This window comes from Corythoichthys intestinalis, chromosome 14, assembly GCF_030265065.1.
Source record: "Corythoichthys intestinalis isolate RoL2023-P3 chromosome 14, ASM3026506v1, whole genome shotgun sequence".
Lineage (NCBI taxonomy): Eukaryota > Metazoa > Chordata > Actinopteri > Syngnathiformes > Syngnathidae > Corythoichthys > Corythoichthys intestinalis.
Window position 1 is genome coordinate 35,508,671 of NC_080408.1, and position 25,401 is coordinate 35,534,071.

General features: G+C 40.2%; 1 protein-coding gene across 4 annotated transcripts in view; it reads right to left on the minus strand.

The window, feature by feature from the left end:
• LOC130930327 (zinc finger protein 521-like) overlaps positions 1-25,401 on the minus strand; it is a 234,135-nt gene that overhangs the window by 16,764 nt on the left and 191,970 nt on the right. For all 4 annotated transcript variants that reach the window (XM_057858214.1, XM_057858213.1, XM_057858211.1 and 1 more), the window contains one exon: positions 17,180-17,295. In XM_057858214.1, the coding sequence (XP_057714197.1) occupies positions 17,180-17,295 (116 nt within the window). The remainder of the gene's footprint in view (positions 1-17,179; positions 17,296-25,401) is intronic.

Genomic DNA, 25,401 nt, shown 5'->3' on the forward strand with positions numbered 1-25,401 from the left:
TTTTAAATTATTTTTTTATTAAGACCTGTATGTATACCGTTAGTAGTTAATAGTCCAATCTACTGAAAATGAATGCATGCATAAGTTTTTCCATATCTTGTTTAGTCAGAACAGTCAGTTTTAACAGGAATTAAAATACAGCATATTGCACAAATTACTTCAATGAAACATAAGCATTTTAAAAATACACAAAACTTCCTGTCAGACAATGTGATGTCATTAAAACTTATGAGTTCACAACCATTAATTTTTTTTTGTAACATTCAACACATCTGCTCCAGTAGCGAGGTTATTTTCATTTGCTAGACTAGCTCAATATGTTGACTGAATACCAACCGTTTGAAAAATGAGTTGTGCTGAAATCAGCTAAATGCATAGCAAAAGATAATATAGGCAGCATAGTTTCCCATTTCATTATTGTTCTATGATGACTCACTCTTTTGGTATCATTGGATGGTAATAACCTGTTTATTATTGCTTTGGTTATAGACTGTTGAAATTATGCTTTCTTCGTTTACTTTTTTTGTTATGATAAGTTGTTTACTTTTTACTTAGCATAGAAGATCATTCATATGAGATGTTGATTTAGAATATGGATGTAAAACACAGATTACCAATAGGAAAACTGGCTTTGGGGAAAAATTGTGGAAATATACAACAAAGTTTTTAATTTTGATACAAGACTGTATTTTGTAGTCTGCTTTGAAAGAAGTAGAAACTGTGTGTTTGGACTTGTATTTGGATATTTTTCAATGTATTTTATTGCCTTTCTCTGATGAAAAGTCCCTGTAAGCAACTCCGAAGTCTTCCACAAAGACCATTTTCACTCTTTCTAAGTGTCCACTCATCCATTCTAAGAGAGTGAAGCACATTTATGACACAATTGAAAGGTGGCTTTTGTTGTGTTACTGTCAAGGATGCAATATTCGTGTAGCAACAGAAATAAAAATAACAAAACCCCACGTATCGAAATAACAAAATAAACGAGAGAAGATTATAGTGTCCAGAGGACATATAGGAGATCAATAATCAGTCATTGTGTGAGTGTTGTCCGTCAAACAGTTAACAGTATAGTTATATGAGTGTTGTGCTGCGATTTGGATTATGTGCAAAAGTTCTGCTTGTGTTGTGTTAAAAAAAGACAAGGGCGTTGCATCCGGGCTAGATCTTTAATGGTGCGTTGAACTCAGTCCAGTATCGACTCTGAGCATTCCCCACAGTAAACCTTCCCCGTCTTTGACCTCAGGCCAGGCTTACCGCCGGCCAACTTAGCCCGATGAAGAACACAATCAAATAAATAAATAAATAAATAATTGAGCAGTTGGCATTCTCCACAGTCATCACTTATCGGGCCGCGGGGAGGGATGACCCGCCCAAAACACCCGCGTTGTGCCACAACCCGCCTGGTTTCCTTGGCAACAGACTGTCTTGTTTGAGGCGAGGTGCCCGGGGGAGTCGTGGCGGTACAGTAACAGCCGACAACAACCGCCGATCTCCGCGGCTTCCTTTTGTCATATTCCCACGGAATACTGGTGTATAATCGCAACCGTGTTGTGCTCAAAATGGTGGCAGAAGGCGACATGTTTCCGAGGATTAACCGGAGACGACAGACCACATTTTTTGGGAGGTTCTTTGTTGTTGGGAATGATAGTCATTAGCTCGTCTTAGCAGACAATCGAATGGCGCTCGAATCGGGCCGTGCGGCGATCCCGCTGTTTGACTGAGGTAGCAAAACAAGTGCACAACTGCTGTGTTATTATGGGGCCTCATTAAGTGAGGGGAAGGTGGAAACGGGGCGAGGGGAAGCGTCAGCGAGAGGGCCGGCAAGGGGAAGGAAAAGAAGAAAAGAGGAAACACAAGAGAGCGATACAAAGTGTATTTGGAGGTGATGGCAACACGCATACACACACACACAGATGCCTTTCCAGCCAAAATGAAGACTATGACTAAAGAAGCCAATTAAGGGCTTTCTTAGGGGAGCCATCTTGGGAGGGGGATGGGTCTTCCTGGGACATGAGCCCTGGGCAACATCCTCTAATTAGACAGAGCGAGGGGGGAGGATCTCTGCCTGTCACTGGGAGGGAGATGGGGTCCGTGGGGTTCCGCATGTCAGTCCCAGAAACAAAAACACAATTACTCTCACATTTAACCACCTCAGCCTAGGATGCGCTTTGGAAGGCGATGCGACACTGACAACCTCTGCACTTTTCCGCATGCTTGTGTTTTCCCACCATATTTGAGAGCCAATCACAGAAGGAGCTGTTAATTGACTTACAATGGGTGTCATTCTGTGCTCATTTTCACATTTGTAGAATTACATCACTCCACTGTTGGAAATCAAGAGGAAATCACGGCTGCACTTTGTACTTACAGTGGGGCAAATAAGTATTTAGTCAACCACCAATTGTGCAAGTTCTCCTACTTGAAAAGATTAGAGAGGCCTGTAATTGTCAACATGGGTAAACCTCAACCATGAGAGACAGAATGTGGGAACCCCCCCCCCCCCAGAAAATTACATTGTTTGATTTTTAAAGAATTTATTTCCGAATTAGAGTGGAAAATAAGTATTTGGTCACCTACAAACAAGCAAGATTTCTGGCTGTCAAAGAGGTCTCACTTCTTCTAACGAGGTCTAACGAGGCTTCACTCGTTGTCTGTATTAATGGCACCTATTTTAACTCATTATCGGTATAAAATACACCTGTCCACAATCTCAGTCAGTCACACTCCAAACTCCACTATGGCCAAGACCAAAGAGCTGTCAAAGGACACCACAGACAAAATTCTAGACCTGCACCAGGCTGGGAAGACTGAATCTGCAATAGGTAAAACGCTTGGTGTAAAGAAATCAACTGTGGGAGCAATTATTAGAAAATGGAAGACATACAAGACCACTGATAATCTCCCTCGATCTGGGACTCCATGCAAGATCTCACCTCGTGGCGTTAAAATGATAGCAAGAACGGTGAGCAAAAATCCCAGAACCACACAGGGGGGACCTAGTGAATGACATACAGAGAGCTGGGACCACAGTAACAAAGGCTACTATCAGTAACACAATGCGCCGCCAGGGACTCAAATCCTGCACTGCCAGACGTGTCCCCCTGATGAAGAAAGTACACGTCCAGGCCCGTCTGCGGTTCGCTAGAGAGCATTTGGATGATCCAGAAGAGGACTGGGAGAATATGTTATGGTCAGATGAAACCAAAATAGAATTTTTTGGTAGAAACACAGGTTCTCGTGTTTGGAGGAGAAAGAATACTGAATTGCATCCGAAGAACACCATACCCACTGTGAAGCATGGGGGTGGAAACATCATGCTTTGGGGATGTTTTTCTGCAAAGGGACCAGGACGACTGATCTGTGTAAAGGAAAGAATGAATGGGGCCATGTATCGAGAGATTTTGAGTGAAAATATCCTTCCATCAGCAAGGGCATTGAAGATGAGACGGCTGGGTCTTTCAGTATGACAATGATCCCAAACACACAGCCAGGGCAACAACGGAGTGGCTTCGTAAAAAAAAAAAATCAAGGTCCTGGAGTGGCGTAGCCAGTCTCCAGATCTCAACCCCATAGAAAATCTCTTGAGGGAGTGAAAGTCCGTGTTGCCCAACGACAGCCCCAAACATCACTGCTCTAGAGGAGATCTGCATGGAGGAATGGGCCAAAATACCAGCAACGGTGTGTGAAAAGCTTGTGAATAGTTACAGAAAACGTTTGGCCTCCGTTATTGCCAACAAAGGGTACATAACAAAGTATTGAGATGAGCTTTTGGTATTTACCATATACTTACTTTCCACCATGATTTGCAAAAAAAATTCTTTAAAATCAAACAATGTGATTTTCAGTTTTTTTCCCCACATTCTGTCTCTCATGGTTGAGGTTTACTTATGTTATGTTGACAATTACAGGCCTCTCTAGTATTTTCAAGTGGGAGAACTTGCACAATTAGTGGTTGACTAAATACTTATTTGCCCCACTGTATGTTAAGCATGAAAAATGACCTCATTGCCTGGCATTGGCTGTCACTGACGGCCATAGACGTTCAATCCGTTTGAAGTGGGAGGGTGGCAGCGAATGTTCATTCGCTGCCATCCCTCCCACTTCAAACGGATTGGACGTCTACTAATGATAAACTCATTCCAATTCACAGCACAAGCATGTTTTTCTGTTTATTAGTAGTCTGTAGAATATCCTAGAATAATTTCCTGACCAATGTATCGATAATCATTGTATCGTCAGATCATAGTTATCGTGAGCTTTGTATCGCAAATCGTATCGTATCGTGAGGTACCAAGAGGTTCCCACTCCTACTATTCATTATTGCCTACTTTTGTGGTATCATTGTCTGCTGTTTTTGCTTGTGTAGTTATTCTTGTGCAAATTGGGACCTGCGCATTGGTGGTTGTTTCCTTAATCTTGTTCCTAAAAACAAAACATCCATATTGGATAGTATTGAATTGTTAATTTGATCATATGTAAGGAGCATTTCATAGTGCAAATCACTACTGACAGCAACTAAAATCCTATGTTGATTTTCCTGAGAAGCACAACCCTATTTTTGTAGTTGTTGATTTCTAACAGTTGTTAGAAAAGTCAAGTCGCAAAGTAAAGAAGACATGTTTGCACAAGAGATGCGCCGATGGATCAGGGCACGACGCACCGCGCATCCTCTCTTTGTTTGGATTTAACTTTCCCTGGTGGCGCAACACAGAAAAAAGAAAGGAGCTCCAAGGCTTCTGGGAGTTTTTGTCATGTATCCCCGCAGACAACGTGCTTGCGTGCACATATCAGACCCTGGGAGAGACCGCCATAAAGACAAACACACCCTCACGCACACACCACCGCCAGCACGCTGAGTGGGAGAAAATCCTCCCAGGATGGTGAGGTCTGTCATGCTGTCTAATTCTGATGCACCTACACAACTAGAACACCACAATGGTGACACATCACTCGTCATCTGAGGCTGTTTAGGTCCCCATTTACAGTAGTGCCTGTATAGTGCTGTAGATAATTACAAATAATCTTAAATATTAATGATGGGCCCTCACAAGCTTTCGTTTCCCCCTTCTTATTCATTGCTCTTTTATTGTTTTTGTTGTTTTGGAGTGTGCAACATTTTGAAATGGTGACAGTAGCACCTGGGGTGACGAAGACAAAAACAAGTTGTCATATAAAAGAGGAAAAAAATACATCGGCAACTTTCAAAAGCGTGAAGAGCTGTCACACGTGGCAGATCAAGATATTCCCGGAAAACGGGCTGTTTGAAAGACGCTTAGGGACAAACACAGGGAGCTTTGCGACACGTTTGGGGCACGGGGCAAATTTTTTTTTTTTTTTTTTTTTTTTTTTTTTTAAGGGCAAGTTTTAAAATTCTGAAAGAAATGTATGAACAAAAACAAGTGTGAGGAAGCACTTTAAATTCAGCAAAACATACTGTGAACGGCAACAAGGAGTAATACATGAAGACTACATGAAGATATAAATGACAATTAATCTAGCTAATGTGAGTTAGTACAATTAATTATTACCTCTCGCAAGAGTACAACTTTATTTGAGAAAAAAAACTAGTGATTTACACTGGTTTTGACATTTTACACTGCAACTTTTTTGTGCTTGAGTACCGTATTTTTCGGACTATAAGTCGCAGTTTTTTTTCATAGTTTGGCTGGGGGTGCGACTTATACTCAGGAGCGACTTATGTGTGAAATTATTAACACAATATTATATCATTTCACATTGTATTTTGGTGTTTTGGAGTGACACTGATGGTTTGGTAAACTTGTTAGCATGTTCTTTATGCTACAGTTATCTGAATAACTCTTAATAGCCATGTTACGTTAACATATTGGCCACACTCGGATTTCGTTGTTCATGCATCATGTAACATCATTGTGCTGTACACTTATTCAGCATGTTGGTCTCTATTGTATTTTTTTTTTTTTTCTAAATTGCCTTTCAAGATGACATCTGTTCTATGTATTGGATTTTATCATGTAAATTTCCCCCAAAAATGCGACTTATACTCCAGTGCGACTTATATACTGTATGTTTTTTTCCTCTTCATTGGGCATATGGCTGGTGCGACTTATACTCAGGTGCGACTTATAGTCTGAAAAAATATGGTGATATTTTTTTTTCCCTCGATTTTTCATAATTTTTTTTTTCATTAAAAATAAGACCTCCCGCCCCTAGTAATAGTGTGGCTTTCTTCAAATCAGATATTCTTTGTTTTTAATGATACATCATCTTTAAAGGAGGAACATTTCCATTAATTTGAGTAGACAAAGAATATTTCAGCAGTTTGAGTCATGAATTTGTTCATGGAATAGATTTTACTTGCATGTCAAGGCTAAACTAATGGTTCGTCTTTTTAATTTTTAAGAGCGTAACTTTTTTCTTGTGAAAATGTGATTTTCTTTCCCTGGCAAGATTAAGATCTACAGTCGTGAAAAAATTAGGACACCCCATTAAATATTCAGTTATTTCTAAAGAAATGTTCACATATCAATGTCTGATCTTGTTTTTCTTTACCTCCAGATAAGAAAGTGATTTAATTGCAGGTAAACAACAAAAATTAACATTATTCTATTAATTAAACCAAATATATCAACAAAAATGCATATTTTAACCGAAGAAAAACTTATGACACCCTACCACCTAATAGCTAGTGTTACCCCCTTTGGTTGAAATAACTTCAGTGAGACCCTTTTTTGCAGCCACCTACCAGTCTTTGACATCGGTCTGAAGAAAGTTTACCCTCCTCCTCAACGCAGAATACTTTCAGCTATGAGATGTTTGAGGGGTTTCTTGCATGTACAGCCCATTTCAAGTCACCTCACAGCATCTCAATGGAATTAAGATCTGGGCTTTGACTCGGCCATTCCAGGACTCTCCATTTCTTCCTTTACAGCCAGTCCTTGGATTTACCGGTATGTTTTGGGTCATTATTATGTTGCAGGGTCCAGTTTCGCTTCAGCTTTAATTTTTTTCACAGATGATCTCACATGTTTCTCAAGCACCCTCTAATACACTTTAGAATTATTGGTGGATTCTATGATGGTGAGCTGGCCAGGTCCTGCTTCAGCAAAGCATCCCCAAACCATGACACTTCTACCTCCATGCTTCACAGTTGGTATGAGGTTCTTTTCCTGGAATGCTGTATTGGGTTTACGCCAAAGATATCCTCTGTTCTGGTGTCCAAATAATCAATTTTAGATTCATCTGTCCAAAGAACATTATTCCAGAAGTCCTGGTCTTTGTCTACATTCACTCTGGCAAACTTCAGTCTGGCCTTCATGTTCTTCTTAGGGAGCAAATGTTTCCTCCTTGCACACCTCCCATGAAGGTTAAACTTGTGAAGTCTCTTTCTGATTGTATAGGCATGCACTTTCACATCAACAGTAGCGAGGGCCTGCTGTAGGTCACCTGATGATATTTTAGAGTTTTTGGAGACTTCTTTTAGCATATTGCGGTCTGTTCTTGGGGTGAAATTGCTTGGACGGCCAGACCTGGGTATGTTGGCGGTTGTTTTGAATGTCCTCCACTTGTAGACTATTTTCAGGGAAGTGGAATGGCTGATTTTATATTCTTTTGAGATCTTTTGGAATCACTTACCAGACTCAAAAGCGTCTACAATCATCTTTCTGAAGGCCTCAGACAGGTGCTTTGATCCCACCATGGTGTTTTCTCTCACTTTAACAGTCAGTCACTGTTGAAAGTACTCTGCATTGAGGAGTGGGGTCAGTCTTTCGGTCTTTATTCAGACCGATGTCAAAGACTGGTAGATGGCTACAAAAAGCGTCTCACTGAAGTTATTTCACCTAACTAGCTATTAGGTGGTAGGGTGTCCTAACCTTTTCCTTAGTCAGAATATGCATTTTTGTTGATATATTTGGTTTAATGAGTAAAACAATGTTATTTTTTGTTGTTTACCTGCAATTAAATCACTTTCTTTTCCAGAGATAAAGAAAAACAAGATCAGATATTTATAGGTGAATATTTCTTCATAAATAATTTAATATTTAATGGGGTGTCCTAATTTTTTCACTTGACTTTATACAGCACTACCCCAAAAACGGAATATCATGTAAATGCTGTTTTAATTGGGCATTTTAACATAAAAGAAAAAACCAAAAACTTTTACTGAGACATAAACCGCAAATTGATATACAGTGGTACCTCTACATACGAATTTAATTCGTTCCAGGACCTTGTTTGTAAGTCGAAATGGTCGTATGTCGAGCAGTATTTTCCCATAGGAATACATTATAATTCCATTAATTCGTTCCAAAGCCTAAAAACATACACTAAATTCTTAATAAATACTGCTGGCACTGTTACAAATGGCAATTAAACATAGAAAAACAAATAAGTTATAAATAAATAATTCAGAATAATATAATAATAAGAAGAATAATTAATAATTATTCCTGTAAATAATGTAACGAATCGGATTCTAATATGGCGGACACTTTTTACTGTCCCTGAACGCACCGCGAAGCTGACGTCTCAGTGAGATAGGTCGGTGCGGTAGAGATAATACTTTCGTTTTCTTGAGAGCAGTCAACTGCTTAAGACAATGGGCGTTTTGTGTTGGATAAGTTCTTAAATAAATGATAAAAACGTGACGAAGCTGGCGATTTCCTTGGCAATGTTACCACAATAATAATTGTCACCTTAACTTATAAATAGTGGCGAACGGTGGTCGGAAGAGGACCATGGAGCTGTATTGTTGAGCCAGTTCAGAGACGCGCACCCCAAGCTCATATTTTTCTATAACTTGCATCTTCATTTCAAAGGTAAGCATCACTTTTTTCCTTGTTTCTCCAACTGTATCAACTTTTTTTGAAAACTGTGTTGATTTCTCACACAAGAAAATCCACCGTGCGTTCGTTTGCAGTGCTGTCATGTCATCGTATTTCGAGCAACTCGTCGGATGTAGAAACAAATGGCGGCTCAAATTTTACGTCGGCTGTCGAAAAGATCGTGTGTCGAAGTGATCGTATGTAGAGGTACCACTGTATCTCAAGCAGTTCCTTGTTGTAAGTTTGCTGATTATTAATTGCAGGTTATTAAAAACACAAACCCTCAGACTAAGAAAATTAGAATACAGTACTCTGAAAAGCTTTAGTTTTGCACACAGTTGGCACATGTGTAAGTCAAAACACCTGCAAAACGGTCCTGAACATTGAAGTAAGCCAGTCTTAAAGGGTAAGTTCAGAATTTTTTTACATTAGGCTTAATCTTCGAGTTAGCATGGGTTTAATTAGTCAGGGGAGTTAGTTTCAACAAATTCCGTACAGTTTGTTAGTTATTTGTTAGGTGCTCCGGAGTGGCTAAGCTAGCATGAGTCGATGGTGCTTGTTGCATGCCAATAAAAAACGATTTTAACGGATCGAACATTGCCAAATAAACATTACAGTGCGTCAGGATGTTTGATTTGGGGGATGGGAAGTCCCTTTCGTTCCCACCCAAAAAAATCAGCGATGAAAGAAACAATTTGATATCACTCCGCCCTGCTTGCCTTGACAGCCTGTTCCCTGCAGAGCTGCCGGATTACAAATGTTGCTTTTCATACTACAGTTATTGACATGAAATAGTAGTTTTAATGACTCTATTCTGAAAACATAACCAACGATATTGATTTAATGGTTAATAGGTGATTCTATTGCGTGCATATGTTGTTTTTTATTGGCATGCGAGCAAGCACCATTGACTCGTGCTAGCTTAGCCACTCCGGAGCCCTGCAACTACCAGAATAACTAACGAACTGCACGAAAATGGTTGGAAACCAACTTCACTGAACTAATTAAACTAAAAAATTAGGCCTAATGTCAAAAATTCTGAACTTCCCCTTTAAATTGCCTCATGTTTGTCAGTGAAAAGTGAAAAACCTGATTTAATTTTCATAAGAGTATAACTGTTAATGACAAATTTACTTATTTTTTCTCAGAAGTATTTTTCCAATAAAAGATTTAGATTTTATTCTTATAAATTGAAGTATTCCCGCCATTACATTTACTTGAAATGCTGTGACGTTTTCCTGTACTCAGCTCACTTCTCTCTTTGGTTGCCAGGAAAATGAGTGAGAAAACTGCAGTCGTTGCATTATGTATAAATGTAAGAACATTCCAAATGCATTAAAAAATGTGATTCTGTCACTGACGGCATGCACAAAGTCTGTAGCATCTTTCTTTCTGCCCATCCATTCTGTCAATTTCGGTGCCGGGCGGCTGTTTACGCTGACCCGGTGACCGCCGAGCCAATAAATACGCTTAATTAAAACGCTGGAATTGGTCACAGCTTGGCAATCACAGGCATCACGCGGGGAGGCGAAACTCTCATTTGAGCAGAACGTCATGCAGATGTGTGCTCGTCACTTGCGGCACTCATTAAGGATGTCGGGATTGCCGGAGAAGGAATCCTTCCGGAAGCTACTCCAATTAAGGTAAGGTGTCCTGTGGGCGTCTAAAAGGATGGGGCCAGGCGGTCACCTGAATCCATTTTTTTGTTGCATTTATAAATCAAACAAAAAACATTGTTCGTAATGCACAAAACATAATAAACACTCAGAGTATTCTTTTAGTAATATTTGGGCTAAAATTGTTGACATTGACATTGATATCAACTGTAAAGAGAAGATTGTAGTCTTTGTCGTTCACATAAAATCCAGAAGAATTTACATTTTAATTCACTAGCAACCACTGATGGCGATAGACGTCCAATCCATTTTGGGTTCCGAACGTGTTAAAAGCTTTTTTCCCCTTTTCATCCATACTGGTAGTAACATATTTTTTGGACTATAAGTCGCACCTGAGTATAAGTCGTATTTTTGGGGGAAATTTACTTGATAAAATCCAACACATAGAACAGATATGTCATCTTGAAAGCCTATTTAAAATAAAAATACCAATAGATAGAGAACAGGATGCTGAATAGGTGTACAGTATGATAATGTTACATGATGCATGAACAACGAAATGCGAACGTGGCTGCTATGTTAACATAACATAGCTATTAAGAGTTATTCAGATAACTACTAGTATAGCATAAAGAACATGCTAACAAGTTTACCAAACCATCAGTGTCAATCCAAAACACCAAAATAACATGTGAAATGATATAATAATGTGTGAATAATTTTACACATAAGTCGCTCCAGAGTATAAATCGCACCCCTAGCATAACTATGAAAAATCTGCGACTTATACTGCGAAAAATATGGGTAGTTACATTTCTCTAAATTTGGACAGCAGTGTGTCGCGCAAGGATTTGTGATTATGTGAAAAGTCATGATAGAGAGTAGATATGATTAAATACATGTTTAATTTTACATATTAAATTATACTATTTGAATTAAATCATGCATTTATCACATGTAACCAAATCTTTATTTGTTGAAGAATTACTATATTTTGCAAAATATTTTTTTTTTCAAAATTGATTTTTATGATCCTGTAATATTTTGGGTGTTTTCATGATTTTTTTTGCTAACAATGCCAAATTTTATTTCATTATAATCTTAAATCTTTTGATTTTACCATTTTTTCCCTGGCAAAAGTATAGCTTCATGCTTATGAATATAATTCTTTGCATTCATGATTTTTTTCCCCTCTAGAAATGTTCCAGTTGCATTTAGAACATGTAAAATATAAAACAATTTGATTTTATTCTTGTAAATCTGGAACTTTTTTCATTCAAAATATGAATTCTACATAACATTAAATAATAAGATAAAACAATTCAATTCAGAGAAAAAAAAGTAAAATAAACGAGTAAATACATTTTTTGATTAAAAAAAAAAAAAAAATTAAAAACTTATCTTCCTAATTTCATAGATAATGACTATCTTCATGGTGTTCCTTGAAAAATGTTAGAAGACTAAGATTATGAGTAACCATATTATTCCAGATTTATTCACGTAAAATTAGAACTTTATTTCCTCCTTCTTTATTTGATTCATTCAGTTTCTCCTTGTCATAAAATTACAACCATATTTCAAAATATTATACTAATATGCAATATATAACAAATTTTTACACACTATACTTTTTATCCTGCTTACATTAATAACTTTAATTTAAGATAAAAAAATAAAATAAAAAAAAAAAGAAAATACGGTATGTTAATTCAACTTTTGATCAAAGTACAATATTTTCCTGCAAAAAATACGGCTATTTCATCCTGTAAAAAGAAGGCTTTGACTGGGTCCAGCCTTCAAATCCATCCTATGAATCGGCCCAGAATCTCCTCCCATGGCTTCCTTGCGCTCCGCCGCATTGCTGCAGGATCCAAATTTGAGCGCTTCTTCAGTCGATTCCGCATTCTTGCCCAGATGTCGGATTTAAACTGTGGCTAATAGCGCTCGCCCATCAGTTAATGAATCTGTCTAATTAATCCGGGCTGAGGAAGTTTGTTATCGGTTCTCGCATTGTGGCATTTCTTTCGCGAGCACCCGGGGATGTTTTTCTAGTCTCGGAAGAGGAGACGGGCATCGCTTTAACAAAAGACGAGCAAGCGGTTCTATCACGGCACGGATGCGTCACGGCGAGGGTCGACGACAGCTCGCCTTCTCCGTCAGCACCTCATGAAATATCGAGACTTTTCTCTATACTTTAATGGGGTGAGGGAAAGGGGGCGCAAAGGGTGAAGGAGGCGGGAAAATCGAGGCGCTGGAACCTCCTGAGAGCCGTGAAAGGAACGCCGGCGCATGCATCTGACTTCTATTGTTTTGTCTGTGAAGGGAAGGAGATTATTCTCCTTTGGAATGTGGATTCCAGGGCACAGTGGCCCAGGAGTCAGTCAATCTGAGAGGTCTGAGGGGGGCCGCCGGGCGGGGGGTCCTCAGAGGGCTGATTAGACGGACGCACTCCCATCATCCATCTCGACAGGCTGGCGAAAATTGCTAGCCCCCTCGCAGGGTAGAGTTCACCAGCAGGGGGGGGCGAAGAAGAGGAGAAGGAAGACGAGAGGCCGCGAGGCGCCGGAGAGCTGTCACAGCCTTTGGTCCGTTCCCGAATCTCGGCAGCAAATTAATAAAATATCCTTCCCGCTCGCCTTTACCCACCGCGGCGGCTCTACCTGCTCGACGCCCTTTTGACCCCTGCCACGGCGGCGAGAGACGAGGGGCCAAGGTGTCGGGGAGAAACGTGCAAAGTGGACACGCGGCAAACACCAGGAGCCTCCACTTCTTGCGCTGCTGGAAGACAATCCGACTTCATACGGACTGACAAAACAGCAGCGTGTCGGGAGAAGGAACAACTCGCGGACAACTCAACATTTGTTTTATGTTGTATGTGTACAGGACGAAAGGAATGTAAAGCTACACTAGTGGTGCAGTATGGCTCAGTGGTAAAGTACTTGTCTCCCAACCCAAAAGATGGAAGTTTGAACCACTGCCCTGGTGACAAGTACAAGTGAAAGCCCATTTATTAATCTTATTAATTTAAAAAAACAAACAAACAAATAAAAAAAAGATACACTTTAAAGCATCAGGATGCATTCTTTCAATAGAAATAAAGTTTAGTCAGGGTTCCTTTTTAAGACCTAATTAAGACCATTAAAAAAAAAAAAAAACGTAACTACTATACCTATTTCACAGGCATATCGACAAAGAAAAACAATCTGTGAATTTCTGAATTAGTGGAAATGTGGAATGTGTGCAGGAAGTAAGAATACAGCGTATTGAATAGGCTTCTCACACGACACCACCACAGCGCAGACACAGACCACAGGCCAAGTAGAGGCGTTCTCATTAGCATTAGCATTTAGCGTGGCGAGCGTCATCTTAAACTCTCGAGCAACCACAGCACCTCTGCTTTCATGGTTGCTGTGGACCCAAACGATGCGAGTAGATCCACTCTCCCAAATCTACTAGCAATCGTAGCTGGGCTGGGATGAAGGTGGGCTGCAGCATTAGCAGCTAGCCGGCTAGTGTTATCTGCTGTTGCTTTGCTTGCATTAGCAGCTTGCTGGCTGGCCTTAGCTTGTCTCTTGAGGCTCGTGAGCAGCTGACTTGTCTTTAACAGGCAGATTGATAAACGCTGGCAACGGAGGGAGTTTGTTTCTTTCCTCTCATGGAGGTTATGTGCTTGGAAGATTTAGCATGAGACTCTAGCATCTTTATGCCCATTGTACCCCGCTGAATCTCTTTTTTGCATACGATGCAAAAAGCCTCGAACACACTGCTATCCACTGGTTTGAGCCAAAGGCGAAAGGATCGTTTACTCAACCGCGCTTCGTTGAATTTACATTTCCCATCTCTCGAATATAAAATGTATGTTTAAAACAAAAATCTGTGTAGTGTAGGGCACGACATTTTGTTGGGAGTCCCGTCGGTCGAAGATCACAGATGGAGTCAACAACTTCCGATGTTGTTCAATATCTGAAGTTGCACAAAGAACAGTAAGTAACGTAATGCTCAGCTAACATGAGCTTATCGGGTAAGTAACTTTGCGAGCTAGGAAGTTAATGACATTGCATACACGGTAATCCAGAAATATATGCTATGCCTGTGTACTGGTTAACACACGGCATTAAAAAGTGTTGTTCTCCAACGCAGTCTCTTTATTCAGTGTAAATGACGCAACAGTAGAAGATGCAACAAGCAGAAAAAATGGCCATAAGCACCGCTTTAGTTCAAGCGCCACACCAAATGCTTGGCACAGCCATAGGACTATTTAACCTTTGTTAGTGGGTATTCTAGTGAGTTGCTGTGAGCAAACATAGACATGTACCCCCACGAAAAAGGTTTTGATAGACTCTCTCATCGGACTGCAGGGTTAAGTGACTCACCGGCAGCCACGCACGGTCCAACATGGCGTGTTGAGGCTGTGGGGTCTGAGCTTGGGGGTACCAGGGCCGGCCGGTACCTTCACCAGTCACAGTTATTAACTTAATGTCGAATGGCGCCTGCAAGTAGAGCTGAGCTCCAGGGGCCAATGGTGCCATTTCATTGGTCTACTTGATTGACTTGACCTCTGCCATTAGACTGCCGCTCACTCACCCGAGCTCCCCTCCCCCGCAAACTTTGCTGGCCGCTGTTGGGGACAAATAGGAGTTGGTGCCAAGCAGCCTTTGCAGCTCCTAGAGCCACTGCTTGGTTTGTGGAAACAGAAAGAACCGGTGCTTAACTATCCACAAGCTCAGTGGAAAAGGGGCCTCCTAAGTGTGGAACAGGCTAATTTGCCTGACATTAACAAGCTGTGACGAGATGCTCAGTCTTTGACACACTCATTTTGAAAAATTCAATGTTTGTTTGGATGTGCATCGCAATTATATGCTTCAATTTGGCACCCATCGGTGGCCTGCCTGTTGCGGACTGTACAGAGACGGCTTTAGAGCTCGCCCATCGAGACTCGGAGCTGTTTGGCGAGAGAACTTGTCAGGCTCCCTCCGCTGGCTGAGCAGACAGGGGCTGGCCCCTACCAAATTAGTGCAGAGAGAAATTGAGTATTTTAAAAAGTGTAGGCAAAACTAAACTGCAAGAATGAACTGTGTGGTATCCAAGTCACACACAACAGAATGTGCAATATCAGTGTAACTTTAATCGGACATGACTTTTTGGGCTGTCAAATTGGCAATCGAAAGGCTCACGAAACAACTGCCTTGGGAGACTCAACCTGTCTCTCAGCCACTGTTACGCACACGTCCCTCTGGTTGTGGTTGTGGTGATTATTTATTCTAAATGAGAGATTTTTTTTTCAGATTAAAATTTTAAGATCCTGAAATAACTACTATAAATTTTTTAGAGTAAATGACATAGAAAATATTAAAAAAAACAACAACAACCTCAAAACGTGTTTGTGTGGCTTCAAACATGTTAAATCGAAAATTCCAATTACAAATTCCTGTTTACCACTGTGCCATTATATTGCAACATATGATAAATGGACACACTAAAATGTTTAATCTAAGACTCATTGACTGCCTTTGACAGCGATAGATGTCCAATCCGTTTGTCAGCCCTGCCAGTCACTCAAACGGATTAGACGTCCATCTCTGTCAACAATGATTAAAACTATAAAAACAAAGACTACGTAGATGCACAGCAAATTTAAGGGATGCATTCTTTCCATCGGTGCTGTTTGTACTGAAACCAATTGGGAGGTTCTGAGCTCTGGTAATGATAATCTTCACCCGCTCAAGCTCATTCCCGCTTTCACAACCAAGTGTCATGTTGTGTCCTCATCCCCCCACACAAAGTGTAAAATTGTGTTATCATACATGGGACAACACCTCGGGGACATGGAAGATGTCAAACCTGCCTTGTTCTTCTTAAAATGGTCTATATTCTTCAGCATCGGCTTGAAATTGTGAGCAACTTCCAGACTACATTTTTGCTCAAGTACCGTACTGCAGTTGTTTAATTCATGTTTACCGAAGTCAAATGACCACTAGATAATGATCCTGTTCACCTTCCTCCTGGCAGACCAGCACACCACCCTCCATTTGGAGGCGAATCCTGTGGCTACCTGCTAATCCTGCATTCACAAAGCCGTGTTTGGAGACTCTCGTCGAGCACCTCATTTGTTTCTTTTTACCCTCGCTGGCAAATTAAGGGAAAACGCTAGTGATTAAAGCAGAACAAGGTGCTTTATGGAGTAAGATTTTAATGATTCATCTTCAAACAGTAGTAAAAAAATGATGCCATGCGCACTATGGAGGATTCCCCAAACACACACTCATGCGCACACCACTAGTGGAATAAAATAATAAGGTCTGTTTCTGTTTTTTTTCCCACACTCCCTGAGGAGAAAAGAGGGGAAAAAAAGGATTGGAAGAAAATGGATTATCTCTCTAACACTACGAGTTCACAAGTCCAACTAGTAACTTTGTTGAAGGGCAGATATGTCCCCCTCCCCACCCCACTAACGCAACCCCCGAGGAAAAGACTCATATTTAGCCATGAGGCCTCCTCTGCGATTAGAACGCGAGATGCAGCCATTCTGACTGGCCCCTTCCATGTTTTTGCCTCTGCACTGCGCGTAATTACTGCTTCAAAAACGAGCATTGGGCTAATCCCCTAATTCCAGATATTTTACTGCTCTGCCGGTCTAATAAGCAAATCAAATCATATCTGGGAATCACAAATGAGTTTTCCGACGGACTGAAATAATTCCTCCTCTGATTCATAGCCGGAACGACGTCGGGGAGGGGAAAACGTCACGCGGCTCACCTGTAATTCCGTCTGGAAGAAAAACTTCTGAGGACACTGAGAGCAGTCGTAGATCTTATCCTCTTGCCCATGAGCGGAGAAGATGTGCTGCTGGAGCTTGTTGGCCTGCACGAACACTGCGGAAGGAGAATATTTGCTTTATGCAATCAGTATTGAAGGCATAATAATTGCATCTGCCGAATGGAAATGGAATAAAAACACAATGTGTCAAATGGCAAGGAGAGTGAGTGAATTGCAAATACAGTGTATCACAAAAGTAAGTACACCGCTTGCATTTCTGCAGATATTTAAGTATATCTTTTCATGGGACAACATTGACAAAATGACACTTTGACACAATGAAAAGTAGTCTGTGTGCAGCTGATATAATAGGGTGAATTTATTTTCCCCTCAAAATAAATCAAACTATAGCCATTAATATCTAAACCCCTGGCAACAAAAGTGAGTACACCCCTTAGAAACTACATCCCTAAATGTGCAAATTGAGTACTGATTGTCATTTTCCCTCCAAAATGTCATGTGACTCGTTAGTGTTACTAGGTCTAGGTGTGCATAGGGAGCAGGTGTGTTCAAATTTGTAGTGCAGCTCTCACTCTCTCTCATACTGGCCACTGAAACTTTCAACATGGCACTACATGCAAAGAACTCTCTGAGGATTTTAAAAGACGTATTGTTGCGCTACATGAAGATGGCCAAGGCTACAAGAGGATTGCCAACACTCTGAAACTGAGCTACAGCACAGTGGCTAAGATTATCCGGCAGGGTCCACTCAGAACAGGCCTCGGGTTCGTCAACCAAAGAAGCTGAGCGCGCATGTTGAGCGTCACATCCAAATGCTTTCTTTGAATGATCGCTGCAGGAGTGCTGTCAGCATTGCTGCAGAAATTGAAGAGGTGGGGGTCAGCCTGTTAGTGCTCAGACCATACGCCACACTCTACATCAAATTGGTGTTCATGGCTGTCACCCCAAGAGGAAACCTCTTCTGAAGACGGTACACAAGAAAGCCTGCAAAAAGTTTGCAGACGACATGTCAACAAAGCACATGGATTACTGGAGCCATGTCCTATGGGGTCTGATGAGACGAAGATTAATTTATTTGGTTCCGATGGTCTCAAGCATGTGTGGCGGCAACTAGGTGAGGAGTACCAAGATAAGTACTGGTATGTCATGCTTAAAGTCAAGCATGATGGTGGAAATGTCATGGTCTGGGGCTGCATGAATGCCGCAGGTGTTGGAGAGTTACATTCCATTGAGGGAAACATGAACTCCAACATGTACTGTGAAATACTGCAGCAAAGCATGATCCCCTCCCCCAGAAACTGGGTCGCAGGGCAGTGTTCCAGCATGACAATGACCCCAAACACACCTCCAAGATGACTACTGCTTTACTAAAGAGGCTGAGGGTAAAGGTGATGGACTGGCCAAGCATGTCTCCAGATTTGAACCCAATAGAACATCTTTGGGGGATCCTCAAGCTGAAGGTGGAGGTGCGCAAAGTCTCAAATATCCAGCAGCTCCCCAACGTCATCATGGAGGAGTTGAAGACCATTCCAGTGGCAACCTGTGAAGCTCTGGTAAACTCCATTCCCAGGAGAGTAAATGCAGTTCTGGATAATAGTGGTGGCCCCCCTCAAAATATTGACAGTTGTCATGTTGTATGTTAATATTGACAACTTTCACTAAGGGGGGGTAATCACTTTTGTTTCCAGGGGTTTAGATATTAATGGCTATATTATGAGTTATTTTGAGGGGGAAATAAATTATTATATAAGCTGTACTACTTTTCATTGTGTCAAAGTGTCATTTTGTCAGTGTTGTTCCATGAAAAGATACTTAAATATCTGCATAAATGCGAGGGGTGTACTCACTTTTGTGATACACTGTGTATTACAATACAAGAATGTGGTTATGAGACATGAAATTGAAAAAATGATATAGAATGTTGTCAAGAGCTGAAGATATTGTTTTGGGGATAATGATCTTTATTTAGCAATACTGTAAGAAAGATTCATCCATCTTCTGTGTTACTTATTCTCGCGAGGGTCGCGGGAGGCAGGTCAAGTAAGTGTCAATGAAACTTCTAAATCTGTCAACAGGTATTTTGGCTCACTTCTTCAGAACAAACTGCTCTGGTTGTCTCAGAATTGAAAGGTGCAAACTAGGCCTGCTCAATATATTGTTTGCCATCGCAACGTAAGTAAGAGAGTGCCAAAAAAATTGATTAATAGATGCATCGTGATTCGAAACGTGACAATTTGATTACGACTCATAAATGTTCAAAAACGACGATTTTTCCTGATAACTTTATGACAGCTGCTCATAGCGGAAAGAAATTCAAGACACGTCTGCTGCCCGGACACCTTTAACGGACGCACGCACAATGTTATGATGGATGCTGCCGGTTACTGAGCGAGAGATTTTCTCCTTTTCAAAAGACTGGAGAAAAAAAAATTGTATATGAGACAGGCAGGGACCCGGCGGTTGTGCTTCTGTGCGCAAGTTATTTTTTAGAGCGAGAAGGGAGGAGAGATAGTTCGTTGCTCCTTGTCTTTCAGTTGTCCAGCAGTAGTTTCAAGTTATGTCAATTGGAAAATGTCCTGAGTGTGTTGCTAAGACCGGTGGGGGTCTATAAGAAGTGAGTACACGAACCCTCTTGTACTGTTTACTGTTGTTGTTTTTGAGATGTTAACAGTTAGCGCCGAGCGCTAAGCTAATTCGCTAAGGTATGTTTCCATTAGAGCTGGGAATCTCTGGGCACCTAACGATTCGATTACAATTATGATTCAGAGGCTCCGATTCGATTATAAAACGATTATTGATGCACCCCCCTCCTTTTTTTTTTTCTCTCTCTTTTTTTTTAATGTCTTGTACATTAGTTCCGAAATTGTTCAAAAATACTTTCAGGCTAAACCACACTACTATTTCAGTATCAAGTTAACATATAGCAGTAAACAAATATACAAAAATAACATTAAATAAAAAACTCCAGTCCCCATTCTGTATCAGCAGCTTTAAACTACATTCAATTAATTTAATGTTGTGAATCAACCGTTAAATTTGTTAAAATTGCTCCCGTTATTCCATAATTTCCCTTTTGTCTACTTTCGACATGTGAAAGTTTTAAAACTATTTTAAAGATAGATTCAAGTCAATATTTGACCGATTTAGGAGTATTTTAGATAAAAAGTTAATTAGGTTTGCTTGGAAGGTTCGCTACAACAGCCTTGCAGGGAAGTGTACTGCTTTAAGATGGCGGCCATTTATAACACCAGCATCTAGCTTTTTGTAGATGTGCTGCTAACACTACCAAATCTATATTGCATCTAGTCCTACATAAATGATATCCACCGTAACATTATATGGACGTACTTGTAGCAGCTTTTCGGCAGCAGTCAGGTATGTTGTTGTGTTTTTTTATCTTGTTGCATGAGTTGAGCTAGAGCCGTGAGTTGAGCATTGGCATTACCCGAGGGGCCGGGTAATGGGAAGCATGATGTTTAGCTACTCTCGCTCCGTTCCGTCCCGAAGACCGCGCGGCGCGCTGAGTGTTGTGTACTTCCGCTTTACTTGGCATATTTCAATAATCGGAATTTGGATGTTTGTGAATCGTTCTCGAATCTTCCACGGCCGAATCGCGAATAATCTAAGAATCTGAAATTTTGCACACCTCTAATTTCCATGTCCATTTGTGCATTGTTTGTTGGTGTACAAATGTTACTCCATATGCAGAACGTGTAAAACCATGATTAAGTACAGCGGTAAAACTACAAACATGCAAAATAGTACAGAAATCAGTGAAAACAAAGTATATTGGTTAAAATAAGTCTTATTTCTGAAGACACTTTGTTTCCAGAAAATGAGGAAGTCATTCCACCTGTGTGAATTTTATTGTATTGTTGAGAGAAATAAGTACTGCCTTTAAAATGTTAATGTTTTTGCACTTTCCTGTAAAAAAAAAAAAAAAAAAAAAAAAAAAAAAAAAGCAGTTTAAGGGCAGCTTTTTGTTGTATGGGCATGTTTCCATCGTTCCTGTTGAATCATTAGGGTATCTTAATTAAATAATGGACATTAATTTGTTTGGCGACTTTATTAATTAGTAATGAACGATGCATCGATAATCGCGATAACCGTGATCATCGTCAATACCGTGATCATCGTTCAATAATCGAATCGTAGCACCCTGAATCGTAATCGAATCGAATCGTGGGGTGCCTAAGGTGTCACACCCCAAAATGTAGGCATGCGCAATAGTCACAACGCAGGACGAGCAATTGTTTTTAGTTTTTTTTTTTTTTTTACATGCAAACTTTTGTTTCACTTTATAAAAGCAGCAAATGTGACTATCTTTTATATACAGCAAGCCTGAATTAAACGGCACTATATGAATTACGGATGTCCCCGATCCGATCACGTGATCTGAAATCAGGCCAATTGTGCTATTTTTCAGAGGACCAGAATCATGTAAAAAGGATTGGGTTTTTCATTCAAAAATATATTCATGTTTTTGTGCTTCATGCTCGTGCTGCCGCTCACTCTCCCTCCTTAGTGTTTGTGTGAATGGCTGTGTGTCTATCCGTGCCCTGTGACTGGCTGGCAACCTGTTCAGGGTGGACCCCGCCTTCTGTTTAGAGTGAGCTGAGATAAGCTCCAGCACCCCCACGATCATCGTGAGGATAAGTGGTTCAGAAGATGAATGAATAAAGGAATTATATGAATGATATGGAGAGCGATTAAAAGTATGGCGTTAAAGGTGATGCACTGAAAAATGTGCTGGTGCAACTTAATATAAAAGATAGGTGCAACCAATGCAAAACGTATGGAGCCTTGGCAATATATATTGCAATGCTATTTTTTCTAATATCGTTCAGGTCTATCCCAAACAGAGCTATTCAAGTTATCTAGTGAAAATTCTTCTAGTTTAGATATTGCAATACATCATTGCAATATATTGCAAACCCCCAGAAATCGCAATGATTTTTTTTCCAATATCATTCAGGCCGAGTGCACACTTCAGATGGCATGTTTCAGCCTAGAACTAATCGCCCATCTTTCAAAATGATAATTGAAATTGAAAATGGACATTGGCCACTGGGTCTGGAATCTATGGTTTCAGAAGTGAGCACTTTACATTGATACACCATTCAAATTTTTTTTTTTTTTTTTTTTTTTTAATTTTGACTATATGGTGACAGAAATGCTTTTTGACAACTACACATGATGGTTCATTTGTCAGAACTTTGCCTCCTCCATGTTTCACAGTAGGGACAGTGTTCTTTCCTAGATATGCTTCATTTTCGTGCCTATGAACAGAGTCCATAAATAATAAATGGAATTTGTCAAAATGTATATCGACAAGCCACAAAAGCACGATGGAAAAGAGTTTTTTTTTTGTAAAGTCCATCAACTCTATCTATCTATGCCTATCTGGAGAAAGAACACACCCTTGAAGCCAGTGCACCACAATTTGCTCAAGAGGAGTGGGCCACAATGGCTGTTGACAGGTGCCAAAGTCTTATTTATACTGACAGAAATTGTACAATTGCAGTAACTACCTTAAAAGGTTGTGCAAAAAAATATTAAGTTAGGGTTACGAGTAGGTATTTTTGTACAGACATATTTCAATAGTTTTTTTTTCATAATTCTGTTGAATGATAATCCAAAATAATGGCTGATTTGGATTAATTTTCAAGAATGTTTTTTCATTTGTTAGTTTTGTAAATTCAGTAAGCATCGTTGTTTTTTCTTTCATGAACAGATGGGTACCAACAATTTTGTCCACTTGTGTACACTGTAGGAGTGGAAACCTCTTGGTACCTCACGATACAATACGATTTGTGATACAAAGCTCACGATAACGATGATCTGACGATATGGCGATACAATGATTATCGATACATTGGTCAGGAAATCATACCAGGATATTCTACAAACAACTAATTAACAGAAAAACAAGCTTCTGCTGTGAATTGGAAAGAGTTTTTCACTAGTAGACGTCCAGTCCATTTGAACTGGGAAGGTGGCAGCGAATGAACAAATTAATTCGCTGTCATCCCTCCCACTTCAGACGGATTGAACGTCTATGGCTGTCAGTGGCAGCCAATGCCAGGCAATGAAGTAATTTTGGGCCATTTAAGGTCATTTACCTGTTGATTTTCAGTCACTTCCTCTTGATTTTGGGGTGATTTATGTGTCACTTCCTTTTTGTTTGGAGTTACAGGACAGGAAGTGACCTCGGAATCACCCAAATGAATAGGCAGTGACTCAAACTCAACAGGAAATGACCTTTAAATGCCCTATAATGAACAGCAAGTAAATGCCCCGAAAATCAGACCGAATGACTGTGAATGCTCTGGTTTTGAAGGAACGAACGTTTCCAGTCTAAATGGATTGGGCGTCGAGCACCGTCAGTGGCAGCCTTAGAGTCAACTGAGACACTAATATGGTGGAAGATTTTGGTAGCAACTTGATGGTTCCTTTTTTCTTTTCTTTTCTTTTTTTTAATATTGACACCTTTTTAAAATGATATCTCGATTCTTGGCAGGAGCATATCTTTTGGGATACAAAGTATCACGATACATCACCATTTCGATAATTTGTCACACCCCTGGTACACTGTATCCTAAAATTTGATTATTTTCCGACGAGATTACGACTTTTCTCCCAACATCAATATGCATAATTTTTATTGGGGTCAAAAATCTTTTTGAATTGCTTTTCTCCCTTGAACCCTCCCACTACAACAATCAATTGCAGATATATTCTTGGGAAGGAACAAAAATCAACTTTATTCTTGTAATAATAAGATTTAATTTTCCAAAGAATCTGATTACTTTTGGTCTGGGCAAACAACAGAATAATAAGAATACATAAAAATGTTGTACATGCTTCCCGTTTTTAAAAACAGGCCTCCACTTGTGCAAATTAAAGTGGGGGACTAGGGGGGCTTACTGCAAGCATCACTGCAACAAAGGCGGCATCATAATTGAATTTGCCTGAATGGAAATTGAAGAGAATATGTCAAATGGCAAGGAAAATGACTTAATTACAAACAAATGAGTCCTGCATCAGCAGTACAACAACATTGTTAGTGATATAATTGAGGAAAAAAAAGAGGAAGAAAACGTGACAATTGAGATGTTATCGGAACTGCCGCAACGGTCAAATGCACGGCACGAGCTCTCCCGAACGCATATTGTGTGTGGGGAATAATAATGTTCCTTATTTAGCACAACTGTGGGAACAACAAGGCGTAAAATAAACAAGCACAAAAATTGGCATGGCTTCAAGTGCAAAACATGGCCTCCATTAGTCTACATGGCTAATTATATTGACAATATAAATATTCATGGAGTTGCAAGCGCTACTTATTCATGCCACCACCATCCAAACACACTGGCATTTTAGACATATATATATTTGTGCTTTAATTAAGGCATCGTCCACACTGGAAGAGCCAAGAGGGATGGCAACGGCGAGTCCTGAGTGGATGCGCCCCGAATGCGTGGGTGTGTTTCAGCGTCCTCCGAGGAGCACTTCAAACGTGTCGTTTGTTATCCCCGGACCCCCGTGCTTTAACGACGGTCGTCGAATCTCAAAGTTGCCGTGCGGGGGCCTTAATTTGAATTTCTTACAGCTGAAAAGAACTTTTCTTCTAATAAATGTGCTGCGAAGGCATGCGGAGTGGGAGGAAGGCGTCGAGGCGCGGGTGGGCGTGGTGAGGCGCCATGGGCACGGCGAGGCCACATTCGAAGCCATCGCTTTGAACTCACCTATGTGATGGGCCAAGCCGAAAAGAAAAAAATTATTACACAGTGAGATTAAAGTCGGAATGTTTGAAATGTATATATTTCAGAAAGTTAGGCATTTTAAAGGTGAAATGTTGGATCATTTTCGAGTTTAAACGCTTAATGGGATCAACCTGGTATATTTTTGTATTCAATTTGCAAGGTAGATTGCGATTTATTTTATGTACTAGTATTCAGATTCTTCTTTATCACAAATTGCTTAATATTTTTTTAAGATATAATTTTAGTTGAACTCGACTTCTGCTGTTGACGGAGACTTACGTCCAATTCATATTCAATTCAACCACCATAACCATAGCAAACAATGGTTTACTGCAAGAAGTCTACCGACAATGGGCAAGTTTACATGCCGTGAAGGCCAGTAATATATTAAAAAAAATAAATAAAAAAGTTAAAGACATTTGTTATGATTCATTT